General features: G+C 53.5%; 1 protein-coding gene and 1 pseudogene across 2 annotated transcripts; both read left to right on the top strand.

Annotated features, from left to right (window-relative positions):
- Positions 1–11,265: 11,265 nt before the first annotated feature.
- LOC307092531 (ADP/ATP translocase 3-like) lies at positions 11,266–19,183 on the top strand (annotated as a pseudogene). The gene is made up of 3 exons: positions 11,266–11,331; positions 17,026–17,794; positions 19,161–19,183. The product of its transcript is annotated as an ADP/ATP translocase 3-like (transcript).
- Positions 19,184–19,650: 467 nt separating this feature from the next.
- Positions 19,651–20,067, top strand: NANOS2 (nanos C2HC-type zinc finger 2; the record flags this gene model as incomplete). The annotated part of the gene is made up of 1 exon (XM_079799661.1): positions 19,651–20,067. The coding sequence occupies one exon, from the start codon at positions 19,651–19,653 to the stop codon at positions 20,065–20,067; it is 417 nt and encodes a 138-aa protein (XP_079655787.1).
- Positions 20,068–22,793: the final 2,726 nt, after the last annotated feature.

Genomic DNA, 22,793 nt, shown 5'->3' with positions numbered 1-22,793 from the left:
CTTCTTCTTCTTCCTCTTCTCCTTCTTCTTCTTCTTCTTCTTCTTCTTCTTCTTCTTCTTCTTCTTCTTCTTCTTCTTCTTCTTCCTCTTCTTTTTTTAACATGTTTTTATTGATTTCAGGGAGAGGGTGGGAGATATAGAAACATCAATGATGAGATAGAATCATTGGTTGGCTGCCTCCCGCACGCCCCCTACTGGGCATTGAGCCTGCAACCTGGGCATGTGCCCTGACTGGGAATCCAACTGTGACTTCAAAGCTCAACCACTCTACCACACCCACCCACCAAGCTAGGGCAGTGATCTCTTAAGTCTAAGATTGTCCCGTGCAATCTTGGGGCCAGACTTACACTAAAATATCTGAAACTGAAATGTAACTAGTTATCCTGCATTTTATCTGGCAACCCTTGATGGAGAACAAAGATCAGAGGGGCAATAACGAAGCCAGGAGAACTCGTCAGAGGAGCCAGGTCATCCAGGCCCACACTCTGGAATCCTAAATCCGGCATGCCCTGCGCACTGCCCCTCTCTCTGCCCCTGGGTCTCCCCTCTCTCTGCCCCTGTCTTCCCAGCTCTATCCCTAACCACCTCTCTTCCACTCTGTCTCCTATTCTTGGAGACCCTGACTCTGTTCCCTCCACTCCTCTCAGGCACTCAGTCTTCCTCTACCCTCAGGAGTCTGCCTCAGACATCAGACATGGTTGGGTCACCCAGGTCATCAGGTGGCAGCTGGGACTTCAGGGACAAGGCCCGTCGGGCCTGTGACAGAGAGGTTGGGAGTGCACTCAGGGACACGACCCCCCTCAGTCAGGCTGTTGAAGCTTGAGGCTCGGAAAAAGACATTTTGCCAGAACGCTCCATCAGCGGCAAGGCCGTGCTGATTCCAACAAGTCCCGGCCCTCTCCAATGTCCCCCCATCCTCTTGCCTCCAACTGCTGCAGTCAGCAACCTGCCCCTCTCTCTGTCACTGTTTCTGGCCCCCTGCCCTTGCCTCTGCTAGCACCCCTCTCTGCCTCGGTTTACCTTCAGTACTTCTCTGGGTGTCCGTTTCATCCCACTGCATACCTTAGCTGGTTGGGTCTCTCCTGTCTCTGCTGGGGGTGGGGTCTCCGTGTGCCTCTCTGAATCGCTGTCTCTGTCTCTCTATCTGTGTGCCCGTTATTACTCAGTGGCAGCCAACAGGATCCAGTGGGGCCAGTGAAAGGAGAAAGGGGCTTATTAAGGGACACAGTTCCGGTCAGGAGAGACCGACGCTAGGCTGAGCCTCCAGGGTACTCCCCAATCCACCGCCCAGAAAAGGCCACCCAGGAATGCTGCTCCCCTGCGCGATCAGGAAGCCGGCGCAGGTACCGCCACCACACCTGCCCACACCGGGCTCGCTGGCACCCTCGGTCTCCCAGCTCAGCTTAATTAGAAATCCAAGCTTCCCGCGAAGGCATCTGATTGGTGGAACCTAAATCTCTGCCTGTCACTCCCCCAACCACAAGGCATTCTGGGAAGTGTAGTTTTACCTGGCCAAGCCAGCAATCAGTGCAGTAGGAGAGTTAAATAGATGTGAAGTGGAATAAAATGTTGTGGGGGGTCCATTTTTCTCCCCGTTATTGCACACACTCTCTCACTGTCCATTTGTTTCTTTTAAAAAATTTTATACAGTTGACATTCAATTTTATGCACGCAATTTTCAATTACAGTTGACATTCAATATTACATTCATTTCAGGTGTATGTACAGCATACTGGTTAGACGTTTATATAACTTACAAAGTGATCTCCCCTTAAGTCTAGTACCCACCTGGCACCATACATAGTTATTACAATATTATTGACTATACTAGAGGCCCGGTGCACAAAATTCGTGCACTGGGGGCGGGGGGGGGTGTCCCTCAGCCCAGCCTGAACCCTCTCCAATCTGGGACCCCTCGGGGGATGTCGGACTGCCGGTTTAGGCCTGATCCCAGTTGGACATCCCTCTCACAATCCAGGACTGCTGGCTCCCAACCACTCACCTGCCTGCCAGCTTGATCACCCCCTAACCACTCCCCTGCCAGCCTGATCGACATCTAACTGCTCCCCTGCTGGCCCGATTGCCCCCAACTGCCCTCCCCTGCCCGCCCGATCACCCCTAATTATCTTCCCCTGCAGGCCTGTGGGGCCTGGTCCCCCCCAACTGCCCTCCCCTGCCAGCCTGTTCCCCTGCAACTGCACTCCCCTGCAGGCCTGGTCCCCCCAACTGCCCTTCCCTGCCAGCCTGGTCCCCCCCAACTGCCCTCCCCTGCAGGCCTGGGTCCTCCCCAACTGCCTTCCCCTGGAGGCCTGGGTCCCCCCCCCCCCCAACTGCCCTCCCCTGCTGGCCTGATTGCCCACAACTGCCCTCCTCTGCCAGCCATCTTGTGCTGGCTACTTGTGTCCACATGGGGGCAGCCATCTTTGACCACATAGGGGTGGCCATCTTGTGTGTTTGGGTGATGGTCAATTTGCATATTACCTCTTTATTATATAGGATTATTGATTTCAGAGAGGAAGGGAGAGGGAGAGAGAGACAGAAACATCAGTGATGAGAGAGAATCATTGATCACCTGCCTCCTGCATGCCCCACACTGGAGATCGAGCCCATAAGGCAAGCATGTGCCCTGACCAGGAATTGAACTTGGACCTCCTGGGTCATAGGTCGACACTCAACCACTGAGCCACACCAGCTGGGCCTGACTCAGATTTTAACAGGATCCCTCTGGTTGTTGTGTGAGGAACGGGCTGTAGGGGACGGGGGCTAGGGGAGTGGAATAAAACGGGAGCCCAGTGAGAGGATGCCGGCAGAAGTCCAGGAAGAAATGCTGGTGTCTGTGGGGAAGGAGAGGAATGGTTGGACACTGGGAGAATGTGAAGTGTTGGCATTTGCTGGCCAACTGGCTGTGGGGAGTGAAAGCCGAAGAAGAATCAGGGCTGACTTCTTGTTACATAAAGTTCTTAGGACCGGAGTTTGGTCCCAATTAGGATTAGAAATCAATCAGGTTAAGGCTAAGATTAAGGATCAGGCCTTAGCCGCTTTGGCTCAGTGGACAGAGCTTTGGCCCACAGACTGAAGGGTCCCAGGTTTGATTTCAGTCAAGGTGCATGCCAGCTGGATCCCCGGCCCTGGTCAGGGCACATGTGGGAGGAAACCAGTTGATGTGTCTCTCTCACATCGATGTCTCTCTCTTTCTGTCTCTCCCCCTCCCTTCCATTCTCTCTCTCACTCAAAAACAAAACAAAACAAAAAAACAGCCAAAACCGGTTTGGCTCAGTGGATAGAGCGTCGGCCTGCGGACTCAAGGGTCCCAGGTTCGATTCCGGTCAAGGGCATGTGCCTTGGTTGCGGGCACATCCCTGGTGGGGGGTGTGCAAGAGGCAGCTGGTCGATGTTTCTCTCTCATCGATGTTTCTAACTCTCTATCCCTCTCTCTTCCTCTCTGTAAAAAATCAATAAAATATATTTTTTTAAAAACACAAAAAACAACAATACATCAATGGAAATATCCTCAGGTGAGGATTAACCAAAAAAAAAAAAGGGGGGGGGGGTGTCAGTAACATCAGTATCACCAGAATTTGGTTTAGGGTTGAAGAAAGGATTAAGATTCCCTGGCCAGCCCTGGCTGGTTTGGCTCAATGGACAGAGTGTCGGCCTGTGGACCAAAGGGTCCCAGGTTAGATTCCAGTCAAGGGCACGTACCTCTGTTGCAGGCTCCTCCCCGGCCCAGGCTCTGGTCAGGGAGCTTGCAGGAGGCAGCTGATCTAGGTGTTTCTCTCACATCGATATTTCTCTCTGTCTTTTTCTCTCTCTTCCACTCTCTCTAAAAAGCAGTGGAAAAATATCCTCAGGTGAGGATTAAAAACAAAAAAAGATTCCTGGCCGATGTTCCCAATTGTTAGAGCATCGACACCCAGGCTCTTACACACACACACAGAGAGAGAGAGAGAGAGAGAGAGAGAGAGAGAGAGAGAGAGAGAGAGAGAGAGAGTGTTGGGGGTTTGATTCCTTATCAAGGGCGTACCAGGGTTGCAGGTTTGCTCCCTGCCCCCAGTCAGGGCTCCTGTTGGAGGGCAACCAGTCCATGTGTGTGTGTCTCTCTCTCCTCCGATCCCTCCCTCCCTCCCTCCCTCCCTCCCTCCCTCCCTCCCTCCCACTCTCTCTGAAAAAAGCAATGGAGAAAATATCCTCTGGTGAGGATTAACAGCAACAAGAAAGATTGAGGTAAAGATGGCAACTGACATTGGTGTTTGGATTCCGACCATGGGTAGGGCTCGGGTTATGTAGGATAACGGTAAAGACTAGGCACAGAGCTAAGACGCTGCTTGTAGCTAGAATCGGTCAAGGCGAGGCTTATGGCTGAGATCGAGGCTGTGTTTGGATCTAGGACTGGATTGGAGTTATGTCTGGGGTCAAAGTCAAGGTGAATCTGTGGTCAGGCCAGAGAGAATGAGGGGAGAACTCAGAGAGAGAGGAAGGGGCAGAGAGCCAGAGAGAGGGGGTTGGGGGGAGGGGGAAAGAACACAAAAGATACCCAGAAGGGTGGCAGACAGAGACCCAGAGAGAGAGAGAGAGAACAAAACAAAACAAACGAAAGAAACCCGGAAGCCCCCTTCTAGCCTCCCCGGAGCCACCCTTCCCCTCGCTCTTCGCTTAGTGAGGCCTGGCCTGCACGCTGGGTCCCTCTGAGTGATATTGATATGTAGTCCACTGGTCCATTTTAGTAGATGAGGTGTCCTTTTCTATTTCTTATCCTTTTTTTTTTTTTAAGTTGTGTGTCTTAGAGGCAAGGAGAGGGAGCCTACCAATTCTGACCACTCCTCTTTAAAAACAAACACACTGACCAGGCAGCCAAACCCTCCCCTTCTCGCTGCAGAGCTCCGAGCTTGGGGGAACTTGGGGGATGAAGGGAGCAGACAAGTGGCCTTTGCTGAGAGGTGCCTGGCATCACCGGTGCCTGCGGCTCTGTCTCCCCACCAGAAGAGATGGTTTTGGCCCCTGGAGATATTTTTGAAAGACAGGTCACTTACAGACAAAGCTTACAGACAAAGGGTGGGGGTGGGCAGAGGTCTCTGGGTCCGCGACCTTTACAGCCTCTGCCTAACCCCGCCCCCCCCACCCCCACCCCCATCCCCATCCCGGAGGCCCAGAGATTCCTGCGGCCCCAGCGCAGGATGTACCTCGCCAACGCCCCTTGGCGAGACCTTTCCAGGGGCAAACACAGTCTCCAGGACCCACCCCCTCCTCACAATAGTGACCACTCAGGGCTTTGAGGGAATGGGGGCGGGCGGGGTGGTAGACCCTCAAGGGCAGGGCGGTGCTAGACCGGGTGGAAGCAGGCGAAGGCAGAGGGGATGGGCAGGACAACCCAGACCTGAAATTGACGGGGGGCGTGGCTTTACGACGGTGATTGAAGGGCTGAGGCGGGGCGGGGTCCCAGCGCTGTGGGCGTGGCTAAGGGGCGGGGCGGGGTCCCAATGCTGTGGGCGTGGCTAAGGGCGTGGCTAAGGAACGCAGGCGTTCAGGATACGCCAGGCTGCTAACTTGCTTTAGCCTTGAAATTGAGGGCTGGGGTAACTTGCTTTCGCCCAGGAATTGAGGGCTGGGGAGAGGGCCTGGGTTCGCACCCCGCCGGTTCAGCTCGCACGGGGGCTGAAGTCGGAGAGAGGATGTTGGTTCGCTCTAGGGTTGGAGAGAGGATGCCAAGGGGTAATCTTGTAACTAGTCCTGGAAGCGGAAGATCCGGAAAGTATCTAGACGGCTCTTCCAACTCAGGAAAACACGGGATGGCAAACATAGTAACAACACCCGGCGGGCACGCCATGAAGCCGATGGAATCAACAGCCGACAGCACATTCTGTGGAAGGACACACTTAACCCAAGAGGCCGCCCTGGGGGAGCGCCCGACCTCACACTGGGCTAAGCATGGCACCTGACATGCATCATCTCCCTGAATCCCCAAAAGGCCTACAAAGCAGAAACTCATCTTCATTTTACAGACAGAGAACAAGAGGCACAGAGACGCTGAGTAACCTGTCCCAACTCGCCCAGCTAGCGAGATGTAAGCTGGGAGTTGAAGTCACGCAACTTCCTTCCCCAGCCCATGTGCTGACCAACTGGGCCTCAAATATTCCCATGAACCCCAGGAGCAGGCACAAGGTAACAAGCCACAGACACACAGATGCACACCCTGACTGGATGATCTGGTCCCCACACCCACCTTGCCAGCTGTGGGACCCCAACCCAGTCCACCCCCCAGGACTGGGGTCCTCACCTGAAACAACAGTGTAGCCCCTGCTGTGTTCAGCTGGCGGAGCTGGAGACAAATAACCAACCGCAAGCCCTAGCCAGTTTGCTCAGTGGATAGAGCATCAGCCTGTGGACTGGGTCCCGGGTTCGATTCTGGTCAAGGGCACATGCCCGGGTTATGGGCTCGACCCCTAGTAGGAGGCGTGCAGAAGGCAGCCGATTAATGATTCTCTCTCATCATTGATGTTTCTCTCTCTCTCTCTTCCTCTCCCTTCCTCTCTGAAATCAATAATATATCTATATCTATCTATCTATCTATCTATCTATCTATCTATATAAAACGTGGAGACTGCTACAGGACAAACACCCCAGATTCTTTAAAAAATAAAAATAACCAACCGCCAGGCCTGAGGTCCCTGGGAAGACCTGGGATGAACTCTAGAGGGCCCTTGACCCCTGAGATCAAAATAAAGGGAGTCCTGGCCTAATGGCTAAGACAGGGACTGCAGGGTGCCACCCCTGCTCTGTCCCTGACCACCTGTGTGGTCCCGGGAAAGGCAATCACCCTCTCGGACCTCACTTTCCCATCTGTATAATGGGGTCATCAAGTCCCTTCCTCCTGGGGTTGCTGTGAAGACTGTTTTCTGACTATAAAGAACTCAGAACAGAGCCCGGCACCGACTAAGTGCTCTGTAGGTGCTAGTCAGTATGACTCGGTGTGAGTCTCCGTTTACCTGTTTGGGACGTGTGGCGGGGACCAAACCAGATAGCAGAACTTCAGTGTCCAGCGAACCCCCTGCAATCAGACAGAAAATTGCGTGCGTTCATACAGCTTCCATCAGATTCACCAGTGGGGCCCCCAAAAGGTGAGAACAGCACAGATAAAGACAGAGACAGAGGGATGTCTCTCTCTACAGCCTGGATCTCGGATCACATCACTCTCTGCCCATAACAGCCCCCCCACACACACACCCCCGGGGCTTCCCATGTCCAATCCTCATGCTCTGCAGGCTCTAATCTGAACTCCGGGGGACCTGGGCTCAGTCTCACTGGCACCCCTTGCCCCGCATCCCCACCCCCAGCTTTCTCTTTGCTCATAAAGCACATCAAATTTGGTCTTGCCTCAGGGACCTATTTTTTTTTTTAACAACAAAAGAAACTTTATCTAAAAATACTTTACAGACTTGGGTGCTTGCAAACGCTCTTGAGTTAACTGTGTATATAAATTAAAAATAAATAAATAACATTAGTATAGCAAACTAAACATGAACGCACTGGCAAAACACATGGACTTCAAATGGAACCGAATCTTAAAGCTCTTCCATTCTCTGTAGGAATATTTACCTTCTGTTTTTCTGATTCTTTACATGGGAGAAAGATTAAACACGATGAATACAAAGTTTCTTATGTTAATGACACACTTTTTAAATCGCCAACACAAGTCTCACCCACGCTTTCTGTTTAACTTCCACCCTGAGGCACAGGGACCTTTTGCATTTGCTTTCCCCTTCTTTCCAGCTCAAAACATCCCTAACCACGGGGTGTTCTCTACCATCCTACCTAAAATAGCCACACAGCCCGCCTCATCCCACCCCGAGCCTCTTCACCGAACAGTTTTTAGTCTTCGCAGCAACATTATTCACTCATTCATTTCCACACGTCTACGTTAAGTGTACGGCCACGTGCTGTTCTAGGCGCAGACACAGCAGCAAACAAGACGAAGCCCCTGTCTTCCGGGGCTCACACTCTGGACCTCATAACCATCTATTTGCTGGTGTGCCGGGCGCCTCCCCCACCCCACTCCACCCCACTCTCAACTAACATGTTTGCTCCCGAAAGCAAGACGCATTCCTGTCACATTCTGATTCACATTTTGGAAACGTCACTCTGCTATGTAATATGTAAAGCCGGTCCAGCGGCCCACAGGGTCCTGCACTCTCTCACCTCCTCCCACTCAACCCCTCAATCTACCCAAGCTACCGTGTTCCTTCAACACACCAGTCACACTCTGACCTTGGGGCCTTTACACGGGCTATTATTTCCTCTGTCTGGGACACTCTTCCCCCACCTGTCGACAAGGCTCCCTCTCTCTTCTCCTTTAAGATTCTTCTGAAGTGCCGCCTCCTCCAGGAGGCCTTCCCTGACCACTCCCTAGCTCCCTACACCTTTATTTTTTTTTTCTTTAGCACATAGCCCTACCTGACATATTATATTTCAATGGTCTACCTTATTTGCCATCTGTCTAGAATTCCAGCTCCATAAGAGCAGGGATCTTGGTATGTTTTGTTCATCTCTGTATCTTCAGCACCTAGAACAGTGCCAGACACACGGTAGGTACTCAGCAAGTCTCTGCCGAATGAATGAGCAAATCTTCTTCCATCTCCCTATGCCCCACCGTCTCTGTCCCTCTGCCTAGCACCCTTCAGTAAACCTTTGGTGAGGAAATAAAATTAAAAGTACTGGCTAAAGCTCACTATGTACCTATTCTAATGACTTCACCTGCCTTGTCAGCTGTCACCCTCAAAATAGCCCCATCGTGCCCTAGCCGGTTTGGCTCAGTGGACAGAGCGTCGATAGAGCGTCAGACCTGCGGACTGAAGGGTCCCAGGTTTGATTCCGGTCAAGGGCACATGCCCGGGTTGTGGGCGTGCAGGAGGCAGCCAATCAGTAATTCTCTCTCATCATTGATGTTTCTCTCTCTCCCTCTCCTTTCCTCTCTGAAATCAATAATACACACACACACACACACACACACACACACACACACACACACACCACAGCTCCATCGCAGGAGGTCTGCAATGTTCTCTCTTTCTGTGAAAAGGAGGAAACAGAAGCCCAGAGAGGTGATGCCACTTGCTCAAAGCCACACAGCTGAGCGTGGCCGTGCCGAGGCAGTACCCAGGCACTCTGGCTGCAGCAGCCACACCCCCAACCACCTTGCTAAGTATCACATGATTCTCGTTTTCTGTCTTCCGTCTCTGTCCCCTTCTCCTGGAGCCTGCCTCCTCCCAGCACTGCAGCTGTGTGTGTCCCTCCTCCCTCTCTGCAGACCTGAATTTGCCTCCAGGCTAACCGGATGACCCCAGTGACAGGGGTCACCTCTCCGGCCTCATCCTGTTCTGTAACATGGGGATATTCACTTGTCGGGGTTGTTGTGAGGGTTTCATGGGATTGCACAGGCCAGCACCAATAAAGAGAGGCTGCGAGGACAATGACCTTGAGCTCCTTGGTCCTGGTGGGAGGCGGGGGGGCTCTCGTTATGCTGATCGTCATGTCCCCTGTTTTGGTCTCTGCACAAGTGCGTCTCCCGGGGCCCTCTGGGGGTCCTTGACACCTGGGTATGTTTCTCTCCCGCTCTGTCTCCACACTTCTCTCTCCTGCCCCTTCCCAGCCCCCTCATGGAGCCGAGAGCTATTTTCTGCCGGGCACCAGGCGATCGGTGCATCCCCCCAGTAAACAAGGCAGCTGTGAAGTCTGGTCAGCGAGCCGGAGCCGGCCCTGCTGTGGGGGTAGACTGGTGCTCAAGTAAACAGCCAGGCCGGTGAGTTTCTCATCAGTATCGCCTTGACTTTGCCTCCGTGCACAGGGCAGACGCGCCTCGGAAGACGCACCTCGGAAGACGGCTGTCTGAAGGGGGATGCCCTTCCATTAGGGACCCAGTAAAACACTGAAATCAACACCACAGGGAGAAGGGGGAAGGGGAGGGGGAGGGGGAGGGTTGCCATGGCTGCAATCATAGGATCCTAGAGAGAACAAACAACAATTGGGGAAAGGTAGTAATAAAAGAGTCTGGCAAGCAAGGGAATCTAAGTCAGCAGGTGTGATCGTTAAGGGGAGTTGCGGGGGCTCAGGACCCTCACTCCTCCTTAGTCATTTCAGGCATCCAGCAGATGTCACAGCGGCAGAGACGGGCGCCGGGCCCGCCTGCCAGCTCTGCCGCCCCCAGGGACTCCGAGGCCTCAGCCGTGATTCTGTGGAAAGCACTTCGCGGGGAGACCTCCCTGCTAGGCTTGGTTCCTCCCTCCAGGAAGCTCGTTCTTCCACACGCAGACGCCCTCTCTTCTGCCTTCAGAGCGTCCATGGATGTCCAGGAGGTCTCCCCCGTTCCTCCTGTGAAGATCTGTGTGGCTCATATACCCCATCCTTCCTGATTTCCCACCTCATTCTGTCTCGTTGCCTGGCAACACCCTCTCCACGCCCCTGCTTTCTGTGAACCCCCTTTGCCCCCTCTTACAAAGGGCAGAGGCAGCCCAGGTCTGGGTCAGATGGCCCTGGGCTCGGCTCCAGCCTCGCACTCACTGTCCGTAACCTTGGACAAGCTCCTCGGCCTCTCCGAGCCTCCCATTGCTCATCTGTAAAATGGGACCATTAACAGACCCTACTTCCCAGGGGCTGGGAGGTTTCCGGGAGAGGACACAGGTACAGCCTGCTTGAGCCTGGTGCTGGCCTAAAGGAGACACTCAACAAGTAAGTGCCCTTCAGATCATTGCCGCCCTGACCGGTTTGGCTCAGTGGATAGGACGTCGGCCTGCGGACTGAAGGGTCCCAGGTTCGATTCCGGTCAAGGGCATGTGCCTTGGTTGCGGGCACATCCCCAGTAGAGGGTGTGCAGGAGGCAGCTGATCGATGTTTCTCTCTTATCCGATGTTTCTAACTCTATCCCCCTCCCTTCCTCTGTGTAAAAAATCAATAAAATATATTTTAAAAAAAGAAAAAGATTATTGCCTCATGCCCAGCCAGCATGACTCAGTGGTTGAGCATCGACCTATGAACCAGAAGGTCACGGTCACGGTTCTATTCCCGGACAAGGCCCATGCCCAGTTGCGGGCTCGATCCCCAGTGTGAGACGTGCAGGAGGCAGCCGATCAATGATTCTCTCTCATCATTGATGTTTCTATCTCTCTCTCCCTCTCCCTTCCTCTCTGAAATCAATTTTAAAAATATATTTTAAAAAAAGATTATTGCCTCAATTGTGTCTTAATTACTATAGCTCACATCCAATGAGCACACCCCATGGGCCGGGCTCTGTGCTCGAGGGCAGGTGCTGACATCACCCGCTCGGTGGAGGAGGAAACGGAGGTGAGGGAGGTTAGGTAATCAGCCCACAGCCCCCGGCAAGCAAGTGGCAGAAGCAGGCTTGAACCTGGAGTGATTCCTGAGCATTTACCCACGATGCTTCCCACTCCCTAAACTGTGGGATTTGTGCTCAAGTCACCCCCTGCCCAACCCAGTGACCCCAACATTATGCCAGAGATCCGACTTGCCTTCTCAGGGAGGTAAGCAGGCAGAAAACCTCGCAGCCGGCCATGAGACCATGGGTGTGCTTTTATCTATAGGTTTTCAGAAAGTGCTCGGTCTACACATGAATCTGGGGACCTTGGCCAGGAACCACGGCTTTAAGAGACTAAAACTTGGATCCTGCCCGTCTTAAGACTCTGTATCATTAGAAAGTGGGGTGAGTTGGACCCGGTGATCTGGAAGATCCTGTGGAGTTCTCAGAAGCCTTCATTCATTCATTCATTCATTCCGTTGACAAGTAGTCATTGAGGCAGTACAGAGCAGTAGTTAAGGACTCTGCTGGCTGCCGGCTGTGTGACCACAGGCAAATCACCTAACCTCTCTGAGCATCAGTTGCAAATCAGGAATAATAAAGTACTTCACTCAGGGAAGCAAAAGGGCCTTGTGAAAACAACCTTGGCTCTACCCTCGCTGGCAAAGTCCAGAGGGAGAGAGAGACCCATCCCCAGTCAGTGATGACTCAGAGTGGACAGGGCCGGGATGTAGTCACCCACAGAATTCGACTGACCCAGCGTGAGGGCTGGAAGGCTTCCTGAAGGAAGAATGTTAGAGCTGAGCAGTGCTGGACATTATAAGCACTGAAGATGTAGGAATCACCATTTGAGAGATGTATCATTAGCCTATGGGCAGCTGCCTCTCCATTCATTCATCCTTCTAACAGCCCTGCTCTGCTCCCTGCCCAGCCCTGAGCTGGCCGATGCTGGGGACACATCAGTGGCCAAGACACCCTGTCCCTGACCTTCCAGGCTCCCGGATTACCAGTGAGGACAGACATCAAACAAGCATTATAAAGGGAATTATAGCCCTGGCTGGTTTGGCTCAGTGGATAGAGCGTCAGCCTGCGGACTGAAGGGTCCCAGGTTCAATTCCAGTCAAGGGCATATGCCCGGGGTTGCAGGCTCGATCCCCAATAGGGGGTGTGCAGGAGGCAGCCAATCATTGATCCTCTCTCATCATTGATGTTTCTTTATTTTTTTAAATATATATTTTATTGATTTTTTACAGAGAGGAAGGGAGAGGGATAGAGAGTCAGAAACATCGATGAGAGAGAAACATCGATCAGCTGCCTCCTGCACACCCCCTACTGGGGATGTGCCTGCAACCAAGGTACATGCCCTTGACCAGAATTGAACCTGGGACCCTTCAGTCCGCAGGCCGACGCTCTATCCACTGAGCCAAACCACTCAGGGCTCATCATTGATGTTACTATCTCTCTTCCCTCTCCTTCCTCTCTGAAATCAGTAAAAATATATTTTTTAAAAAACATGCAGTAATAAATGTCCACACATATTTTTTTAGAAGAAATTACGTAAGCTGGGAAGCAATATCACAAGAAGACCTTTCCTGTGACATTCCCAAATTCCTGCCTTTGTCACTTCCCAACCATAAGCCCATCCACAGAGACAATGCACCCACTCAGTCAGCATTTATTAAGCTCTTTCTAAGGCGGGACAGATATAGTGTCTGCCATCACGGAGTTCTCGACACTTGGTTCAGCCTTTGTCCCTGACCACACAGAGACAAGGTGAGCTGGCAGGGACAGTCCGCAGCCCGTATTCAGTCAATAGAAACCTAAAACATATTTCTCAACGGCCCCTTCCCTGCTTAGACCCTTCTGTGGCTCCCTATTTCTCTGACGGCAAATGCCAACAGCTGGCCTTGGCCTACATCCTACTGATTCTTAACACCATGAGACCTGACACCCACTTTATATAACATTTCAAAATGCCCCTTTAGTGTTCTAAACTCATAGGTAATACAGCCACCAACACCAATTTTATTTTCAAAACTTTTTATCATGTCCTTAGTGAGCTAACTATAATGGAGAACTTTATAATAAACTAGAGGCCCGGTGCACGAAATTCATGCACTGGAGGTGTGTGGGGGGGTCCTCTCTGCCCCGCCAGCGCCTTCTCGAAGTTCGTGACCCCTCGCTCCTGACTGCCCGCCTGTTCGCTGCTCCTTGCCACTCGGCTCACTGCTCCTTAGCGCTGCCACAGAGGCAGAAGAGGCTCCCGCCACCACCATTGTGCTCGCCAGCCGTGAGCCAGGCTTCTGGCTGAGTGGCACTCCCACCCTGTGGGAGCACACTGACCACCAGGGGGCAGCTCCTGTGTTGAGCATCTGCCCCCTGGTGGTCAGTGCACATCACAGCAACCGATTGTTCCACTGTTTGGTCAATTTGCATTTAGGGTTTTATTACATAGGATTAATAATCTATTTTTGTATACAAATGCTCAGGCACAGCTGTTCTAAAAAAAAAAAATCTCATCAGCCCGGGCCGGTGTGACTCAGTTGGTTGAGTGCCATCCTGTGCACTGAAAGGTCACCAGTTCGATTCCCTGGTCAGGTCACATGCCCAGGTGTGGGACTCAATGCCCAGTCAGGGTTCATGCCAGAGGCAGCCAATCCATGTTTCTCTCTCTCTCTCCCCCTCTCCCTCCATCTCTCTCTCTCTCTCTCTCTCTTTCCCTCTCTCTCTAAAAAAAAAAAAAAAATCAATAAAAAAATCTCATCAGGCAGATACTAGCATCTAGTGCCAACTCACCACGAATGAGATCAGAATAAACTGTGTGCTGTTTGGACAGTTACCACAATCAGCACTGCCTGGGGTAACGTGGCTTCTAGCAATAGTGAGTAAATCTAGATAGAATTCCCAGCAAAACCAAGCACAGGCCGGCCACAATGTGCACAGTTAGTTGAATTCCAGGAAAAGTCAGTGCATCTTACAATCCTGCAAAAGCACTCAGTGTTTGTACGTAAAACACAGCTCGGTATGGACTCAGCTCTTCATACACAGAGTGCCCCGTGGGACCCTGGGGAGTTAAGTGGGCCGGGAAAAGGTCTGGTTCGTGTGGACTGTTGAGATACCTGGCATCCCTGGACCCGGTCCACGAAAGCCAGTCACACCTCCAGTCACCGACAAACTCAAAACGTCCCTACCGTTTCCAAAACACCCCCAGAGGAAGAGCTGCAGTCCAGCTAGCCTCCTCCTGGGATCCCCACTCTGTTCTGACCCCCTCAGCCCCTTGCTGTCCCCAAACTTCAAGCCTCCACACCTCGTGTTCCTCTTTCTAGAAGATCCTTTGTGGTGTCAGCTTTCAGGTCACCTCCCTCCCCTACCCCAGCCTCTCTCAGAGCAGGTGGTTATGGTCTAATGTTTTCTCATTTACTGGCTGTTCCCAGGATGGACTGGTTGCTCAAGAAACAGGCACAAGGTAGCTGCGGTGACTGCTGAGTTTCCGGTGCCCAACACGGGGCCGCACTGACGGTGTTGGGTTGTCATGGTGACCACCTCTAAGATCAAGCCCCAGTGTTTCTGGACCCGTCCTGGTGCGGATCCCAACTCTGTCATTTCCCTGCTCTGTGACCTTGGGTACATTCCTTAACCTCTCTGAGGTGCACAGCCTTCTCTGTAAATTGGAAACGATAGTGCCTACCTCCTTGAGTGGTTATGAGGTTCAAATCATGTTTACAGATCATGTTTATAAAACAACTAGTGGCCCTGGTGCACGAATTCGTGCACATTGAAAGGAATTTAACTAGAGGAAATATTTTTTTAAAATATATTTTATTGATTTTTTTACAGAGAGGAAGGGAGAGGGATAGAGAGTTAGAAACATCGATGAGAGAGAAACATCGATCAGCTGCCTCCTGCACTCTCCCCACTGCAGGTACATGCCCTTGACCGGAATCGAACCCGGGACCCTTGAGTCCGCAGGCCGACGCTCTATCCACTAAGCCAAACCGGTTAGGGCTAGAAGAAATATTTTAATATCGCTATTCACCCTTTATAATAGAAGTGTCAACCAAATTCACGATTGACAATGACAGATTGAAACACGCACATGCGATTGGCACCTGCGAGAGCTTTATATGTATCGCGCATGCGCAAGTCAACTTAGCCTTTTATGTATATAGAACAAACTTGCTTAATTAGACCTGCTTTCTGATTTAGCTAAACTTTTTCCAGCCCAGTGAAGCACCCCAACTTCTCTTTCAGGTCATTGTCAGCAACACAGCAGTAAATATCAACATGAAGCAGATTATTATTGTAGATCATGTAGGGAGAACAAAGGGTAAAATATTTAACTGCAGCAGTGTTTGACTATATTCCGTGCAGTGAGAAAACCTGAAGTCATTTTCAAGGTCCACCATTTCTTTTTTCTTTTCAGTTGGGTCAAGTTTCTAAGCTTTCTAAATCTCCGTATTCCTGCTAATGAAAAGAAAATAGGATTCTACCGAGTCTCCTACCTACCTATTCCAGGACTTCTGTGAGGATCAAATGAGATGAGGAAGGGGAAAACGCTTCACAGACATTTGGTTAAAGTGTAAAATGTTTCCACCTGGCTGTTCCTAGGCTGAAGAAACTCCAAGGATGCTAGTCGCTAGGGAGAGGAAGCCAGGCGTTGCTATCTAATGTCATTACCCAGCGCCCACAGCCACCGTTTCTGGGCTGGGCTGGGCTGTGGGCCACATTTTGTGCCATGGGTTCTTGGCAGCATTGGCTGCGATTTGGTGGGGTGTGTCTCCGGGATGGTGGCAGGGCCTGTGTCCCACTTGGGGGAAGCCAAGTGTTGCTTTGTGGGCGCCAGGTCCACGGTGCCATTTCTCTGTAAATGGTCAGTGTGCCTCACGGCAGCTCCTGCATTGAGTATCTGCCCCCCTAGCCAAAACTGGTTTGGCTCAGTGGATAGAGCATCGGTCTGCAGACTGAAAGGTCCCAGGTTTGATTCCGGTCAAGGGCATGTACGTTGGTTGCGGGCACATCCCCGGTGGGGGGTGTGCAGGAGGCAGCTGGTCGATGTTTCTCTCTCATCGATGTTTCTGGCTCTCTATCCCTCTCCCTTCCTCTCTGTAAAAAAATCAATAAAATATTTTTTTTGAAAAAAAGAGTATCTGCCCCCTGGTGGTCAGGGTGCATCATAGCAACTGGTCGGACGGTTGGACACTTAGCATATTAGCCTTTTATATATATAGACTAGAGGCCTGGTGCACGAAATTCGTGCACAGGGGTGGGGGGCTGTCCCTCAGCCCAGCCGGCACCCTCTCTAATCTGGGACCCTTGAGGGATGTCCGACTGCCCGTTTAAGCTCGATCCCTGTGGGCAGTCAGACATCCCTCTCACAATCCAGGACCGCTGGCTCCCAACTGCTCGCCTGCCTGCCTGCCTGATTGCCCCTAACCACTTCTGCCTGCCAGCCTGATCACCCCCTAACTGCCCTCCCCTGCTGGCCTAGTCGCCCCTAACTGTCCTCCCCTGCCGGCCATCTTGTGGCAGCCATCTTGTGTCCACATGGGGGCAGCCATCTTGTGTGTTGGAGTGATGGTCAATTTGCATATCACCTCTTTACAATATAGGATAAACCCCTTTTGGTCCTACAGTGGCAGTGCTGAGCCAGCAGCACCCACCCTCCGTGTATCTGACCCTGCACTCCACTCTGTGCCCTCTGCCCGGCCCACTGGGCAACCAAGACAGACCAGGCCGTCTCCTTGGCCAAGGGCTTCTGGCCTGAGGCGTCGTCGTGGCCCCCGGTGGAGCGGGTCAAACTGCTGCTTCAGGCACAGCACCAGCAAGCAGATCGCAGTGGGCCAGCAGTACCTGGGCATTGGGGACTGCACCGTGGGCATTCCCAGGGAGCAGGGCGTGCTTCCTTCTGGAGGGGCAACCTGGCCAACGTCATCTGCTACCTCCCCACGCGAGCCCTTAACTTCGCCTTCAAGGGGAGGTACCGGCAGGTCTTCCTGGGGGCGTGGACGAGCACACGCAGTTCTGGAGGAAGTCTGCTGGCCACCTGGCCTCCAGCGGTGCCACCGGAGCCACCTCTCCAGCTTCATCCACCCCCTGGATTTCGCCAGAACCCGCCTGGCAGCCGATGTGGGGAAATTTAGAATTGAGTGGAGTTCAAGGGCCTGGTAACTGTCTGGTGAAAATCACCAAGTCTGACGGCATCGGGCTTCACCGTTGGTGCAGGGCGTTATCTCCCGGGCTGCCTGCCTGGGCTTGTGCAACACGGCCAGAGGCATGCCCCCGGGCCCCAAGGACACCCACATGGTGAGCTGGATGACGGTGACGGCCATGGCGGGCCTGGTCTCCTACCCCTTCCAACACCCTGCCGAGGCGATGATGGTGCAGTGGGGGCGGACAGCACGTGCAGGGGGACCGTGGACGGCTGGCAGGAGATCTTCAAGGACAAGGGGGGCGAGGCCTTCTTCAAGGACACCTGGTCCAACACCCTCAGGGGCCTGGGCAGAGCCTTTTTTTTCTTTTTCTTTTTTTAAATATATTTTTATTGATTTTTTACAGAGAGGAAGGGAGAGGGATAGAGAGTCAGAAATACCAATGAGAGAGAAACATCGATTCAGCTGCCTCCTGCACACTCCCCACTGGGGATGTGCCCGCAACCAAGGTACATGCCCTTGACCAGAATCGAACCTGGACCCTTCAGTCCGCAGGCCGACGCTCTATCCGCTGAGCCAAACCAGTTAGGGCTGGGCAGAGCCTTTTGCTGGTGCTGTACGATGAGCTGAATAAAGCCATCGAGGTGTGCCCCTTGCCCAGACACGGGGACAAGGAGAGCCACACAGACTATGTCACTGTTACAGACCATTGATCTTCCAGAATCTCCAGTGTTCTTGCCCAGCAGGATCATGGGTAGAGCGCTGGGGAGGCTCTAGAACCGGTTCCTTGTGATCAGAACCACTGGCACCCCGATTCCAAGCATTGATGGGGGGACACTGTCGTCCTCCAGGGTCCACAGGCAAGTCTGCTCCACCACACAGGCCTAGAGCCCGGGTGCTCGCAGGCCGGCCGTGCTTATAGTTCACTTAAAGGAAATCAGCCCGCGCCCTAGCCGGTGTGGCTCAATGGATAGAGCATCGGCTTGTGGACTGAAGGGTCCCAGGTTTGATTCTGGTCAAGGGCACATGTCTGGGGTGCAGGCTCGATCCCCAATAGAGGGTGTGCAAGAGGCAGCTGATCAATGATTCTCTCATCATTGATGTTTCTATCTCTCTTTCTCCCTTCCTCTCTGAAATCAATGAAAATATATTTTAAAAAATAAAGGAAATCATATCACCCATTTGTACTTAAGCACTATCCTCATTGCACAGCTGAATATTTGCGACTAAGTTCTATGTCGGGTGTAATCTGCTGCAAACAATTAAAATCAGGCACAGAGAATAAAATAAAACACACACAAGGGAAAAAACACTGAACATGGCAGTGTGCCCTCAAGAAATAGTTATTGAGTAAGTGGCTCCTAGTTCAGGACATAAGACGTGTGGTTTTCATTTATTTGAGAAAGGCCGGGGAGCCGAAACCGGTTTGGCTCAGTGGCTAGAGCGTCGGCCTGCGGACTGAAAGGTCCCAGGTTTGATTCCGGTCAAGGGCATGTATCTTGGTTGCGGGCACATCCCCAGTAGGGGGTGTGCAGGAGGCAGCTGATCGATGTTTCTCTCTCATCGATGTTTCTAACTCTCTGTCTCTCTCCCTTCCTCTCTGTAAAAAATCAATAAAATATATTTAAAAAAAATAGAAAGAAAGGCAGGGGAGCACTTGCTTCGGAGTCCCCTAAGCCTGGGTCAGAGCCCGGCTCCGTCACTGGCAGGCTACGTGTCTCTGGGCCCCTGAGCTGCCCTCTCTGAGCTTCCAATGTGTGTCCGTCAAATGGGGTCATCGCTGTGCCTCCCACGTGGAGCCGCTGTGAGGGTTCCATCAGATGGTGTAGGTAACCGCGCCGCGGTGCCCCGCTTAGAGTGGGGGGCGGTGCTCTTATTAGGGGTGGCTCTGGAGCACATGGAGGAAGCCGGCCCAGCCTTGGAATAAGCGAGGAGCGGCAGCTTGGAGGCAGAGCAAGAACCAGAGACAAGGGCAAGGGCCGCCTTCCCCATCTCCGTGGGGGGTCATTCCAAAGGGAGTCGTGGGCAGGGAGTGGGCCCTTTAAATCCTAAGCTCCACCTTTGCTTAGAAGGGTCTTTGGGGGAGTATAAAAGGGGGGTGCAGATCTTCTCTGCTCCAGGAAACCACCCGCAGCTCCTGACACTGGCCCTCGCGGGCCCAGCCTCTCTCCAGCGGCCCAGCATCGCCACCTGGGTGCCATGCAGCTGCCACCCTTCGACATGTGGAAGGACTACTTCAACCTGAGCCAGGTGGTGCTGGCACTGATCCAGAGTCGGGGGCAGAGGCCCGAGGCCCCGGATATGAGGGAGCCAAGACCTGAGCCCCAGCTGGGGCAGGATCCGGGCCTGGGAGGGTCGGGGGCCGGCGGAGGCCCGGCCACCCTGTGCAACTTCTGTAAGCACAACGGAGAGTCCCGCCACGTCTACGCCTCGCACCAGCTGAAGACGCCGGAGGGTGAGGTGGTGTGCCCCATCCTGCGGCACTACGTGTGCCCCCTGTGCGGGGCCACAGGCGGCCAGGCCCACACGCTCAAGTACTGCCCGCTCAACGGCGGCCAGCAGTCTCTGTACCGCCGCAGTGGGCGCAATTCGGCTGGCCGCAAGGTCAAGCGCTGAGGATCGTGAGGTGCCCCCGCCCCTGCACCCCTAACCATCCTGGTTGAGTCCCCACTAAGTTCCTGGACGCTCCCCAGACTCACCCCGTCCTTTGGAACCCCTGGTCCCCAGGACTCCAGCCCTGACGGATCCTGAGACAATGGTGGCTGCTGGGGAGCCAGGCTGGCCCAGCCCCTGGGACGGCTCAGCCTTTGGGGTTCTGTCCTGTGGGCGTCTGTGGATTCGTGGAGCCGCAGGACCTCTGCCCCCTGGACCACACAGCCCCGGGGCTCCTTTGGGGCCACAGTTCATGGATCTTGAGTGACACCAGCCCTGCCCCCTCTGGCTTCTCAGCCCCCCCGCGCCCCAGGCTCCATTCCTTGTGGAATTCTTGGGTCCTGGGACCCACAGGGCCGGCTGGGCTCTCTCAGGCCAGCGGTCAGAATTTGCAGAGGGAACAAGACTGGCTTGGACCTGCGGCCCAAGAACTTCAAGATGGGGCTGTGACTTAAGACCAGCCTCGCCCACCTTCTTCAGCACCTGCAGACCCCGGTGCATTGTGAACCACGGGGATGGCTCCCTCCGGCCCTCCAGCCACCCGGTCAGCCCCTCCATCAGGCGCTGGGGGAGGGAGGGGGCACATTGCAGGCTTGTCTGGGAGTGGAGAGAGCCTTGAGGTGAGCTGACACCCTCCAACTCCCCCGATTGGGCCCCCCCCACTGCCCCCCCCCAGGCTGTTGGCTGTTCATTTGTTTTGCGGATTTATTAAGCTCCTGCCCTCACCCCAAATCACTGAGGGGTCCTCTCCCCGAGCCAGAGGGCGTGAGGGCCTGAGGGCCAGACTGCGTGGGCTGGGCGGGGGGCCAGACTGCGTGGGCTGGGCATGCGCCTCTCCGCCACCTCCCACCCACCCCCACCCCCAAATCACATAGTTTGCTGCAAGGTCGGGGGCGGTTTTCTCCCCCTCCCGGTTTTAACAGTTAAGTCAACAACGTGGCTAATTGCTTAGCTTTTATTTTAAGGGGCCAATCAGAGCCCCAGGCAGATTTTAAGTTGTTTTGGCGCAAGGCTGGGGGCCTGTGTTGCCCTCTCGTAAATAAAGAGCGTTTCTGCTTGTCTCTGAAATCGCTGCGTCTGTTTGTGTCTTCTCACCGCCCCCTCCCCCAGGCCCCGCTGGTGGGGGAGGGGGGCGCGCCTGTGCCCCAACCCCTGGGAAGTGGGAGGCGGCGCAGGAGGGGCCCTGGGTTCCTCTCAGGACGTGCCCCACCTCTGTCCTCCACACAGGTCACCTGTGGACTGGGACCCCTGGTTCGTTCTCCTGGCTCTGTCCAGGGGCCCCCCTCCTGCCCTGCTGGACCACAGGTCTTCAAGGACCAACTCTGTGGTAATTCCTTTTTTTTTTTTTTTAATATATCTTTATTGATTTCAGAGAGGAAGGGAGAGGGAAGGAGAGATAGAAACATCAATGATGAGAGAGAATCATTGACTGGCTGCCTCCTGCACATCCCCCACTGGGGATCGAGCCCGGAACCCAGGCATGTGCCCTTGGCCGGAGTCGAACCCCGGGACCCCTCGGTCTGCAGGCCGACGCTCCATCCACTGAGCCAGACCAGCCAGGGCTGTGGTAATTCTTAAACTTTGGGTGCCAGGCCCCATGGTAGAGGTGATGAAAAAGTATGGTCCCCAGGGAAACACACCGCATATGATACCAGAGGTTCTTTTATCCCATTGGCCCACAAATATTTATTGCGCGTCCACGTTGTGCCAGGTACCGGTCTAGGCAGTGACGGGTACAGCAGTGAGCAGAGCAGGCAAGACGCCCGCCCTCAGGGAGCTGACACTCCACTGGGGACGGGAGGTGCCTGACAATAAATACATGTCAGGCGTGAAGGTAAGAAGGCAGGTAAAGGGATGGCACGTGAAGGAGAGGCTGTTACACACGCGGTGGTCAGGGAAGGCCTCGCGGTGGAGGTGACATTTGAGCAGAGTCTACATGAAATGAGAAAAGCAGAGAATACGGCCCTGGCCGGTTTGGCTCAGTGGATAGGGCGTCGGCCTGGGGACTGAAGGGTCCCGGGTTCGATTCTGGTCAAGGGCACATGCCCGGGTTGCGGGCTCGATCCCCCCCAGTAGGGGGCATGCAGGAGGCAGCCGATCCATGATTCTCTCTCATCCTTGATATCCTCTCTCTCTGAAATCAATAAAAAAATATATATATATATATATATATATATATATATATATATATATATTTTTTTTTTTTTTTTTTAAAGAAAAGAGCCCTAGCTGGTTTGGCTCGGTGGATAGAGCTTTGGCCTGCGGACTGAAGGGTCCAGGGTTTGATTCCAGTCAAGGGCACATGCCCGGGTTGCGGGCTTGATCCCCAGTAGGGGGCGTGCAGGAGGCAGCCAATCAATGATTCTCTCTCATCATTGATGTTTCTCTTTCTCTCCCTCTCCCTTCCTCTCTGAAATCAATAAAAATATTTAAAAAAAGAAAAGAAAAGCAGGGAGTATCTGGGGGGAGGGCATCCCAGGCAAAGGGGACAGCAAGTTCAAAGGCCCTGAGGTGGCACTGAAGGCGGCGTGTTTGCAGAATATGCAGGAGGCCAGCTGAGGGAGAGGTGAGATGGCAGCGGCTAACCCTGCTGAGGCTCTGGCCTTCTCTGTGCATCCTCAGACGCAGAAATCCCCCCCGGCTCCCCTCACACATACACCAGGCACACAGAGCCAAAGAGCCAGTCGGAC

Source organism: Cnephaeus nilssonii (assembly GCF_951640355.1).
Source record: "Cnephaeus nilssonii genome assembly, chromosome: 20".
NCBI classification, from domain to species: Eukaryota; Metazoa; Chordata; class Mammalia; order Chiroptera; family Vespertilionidae; genus Cnephaeus; species Cnephaeus nilssonii.
This window is presented reverse-complemented; position numbering and strand designations above follow the sequence as displayed.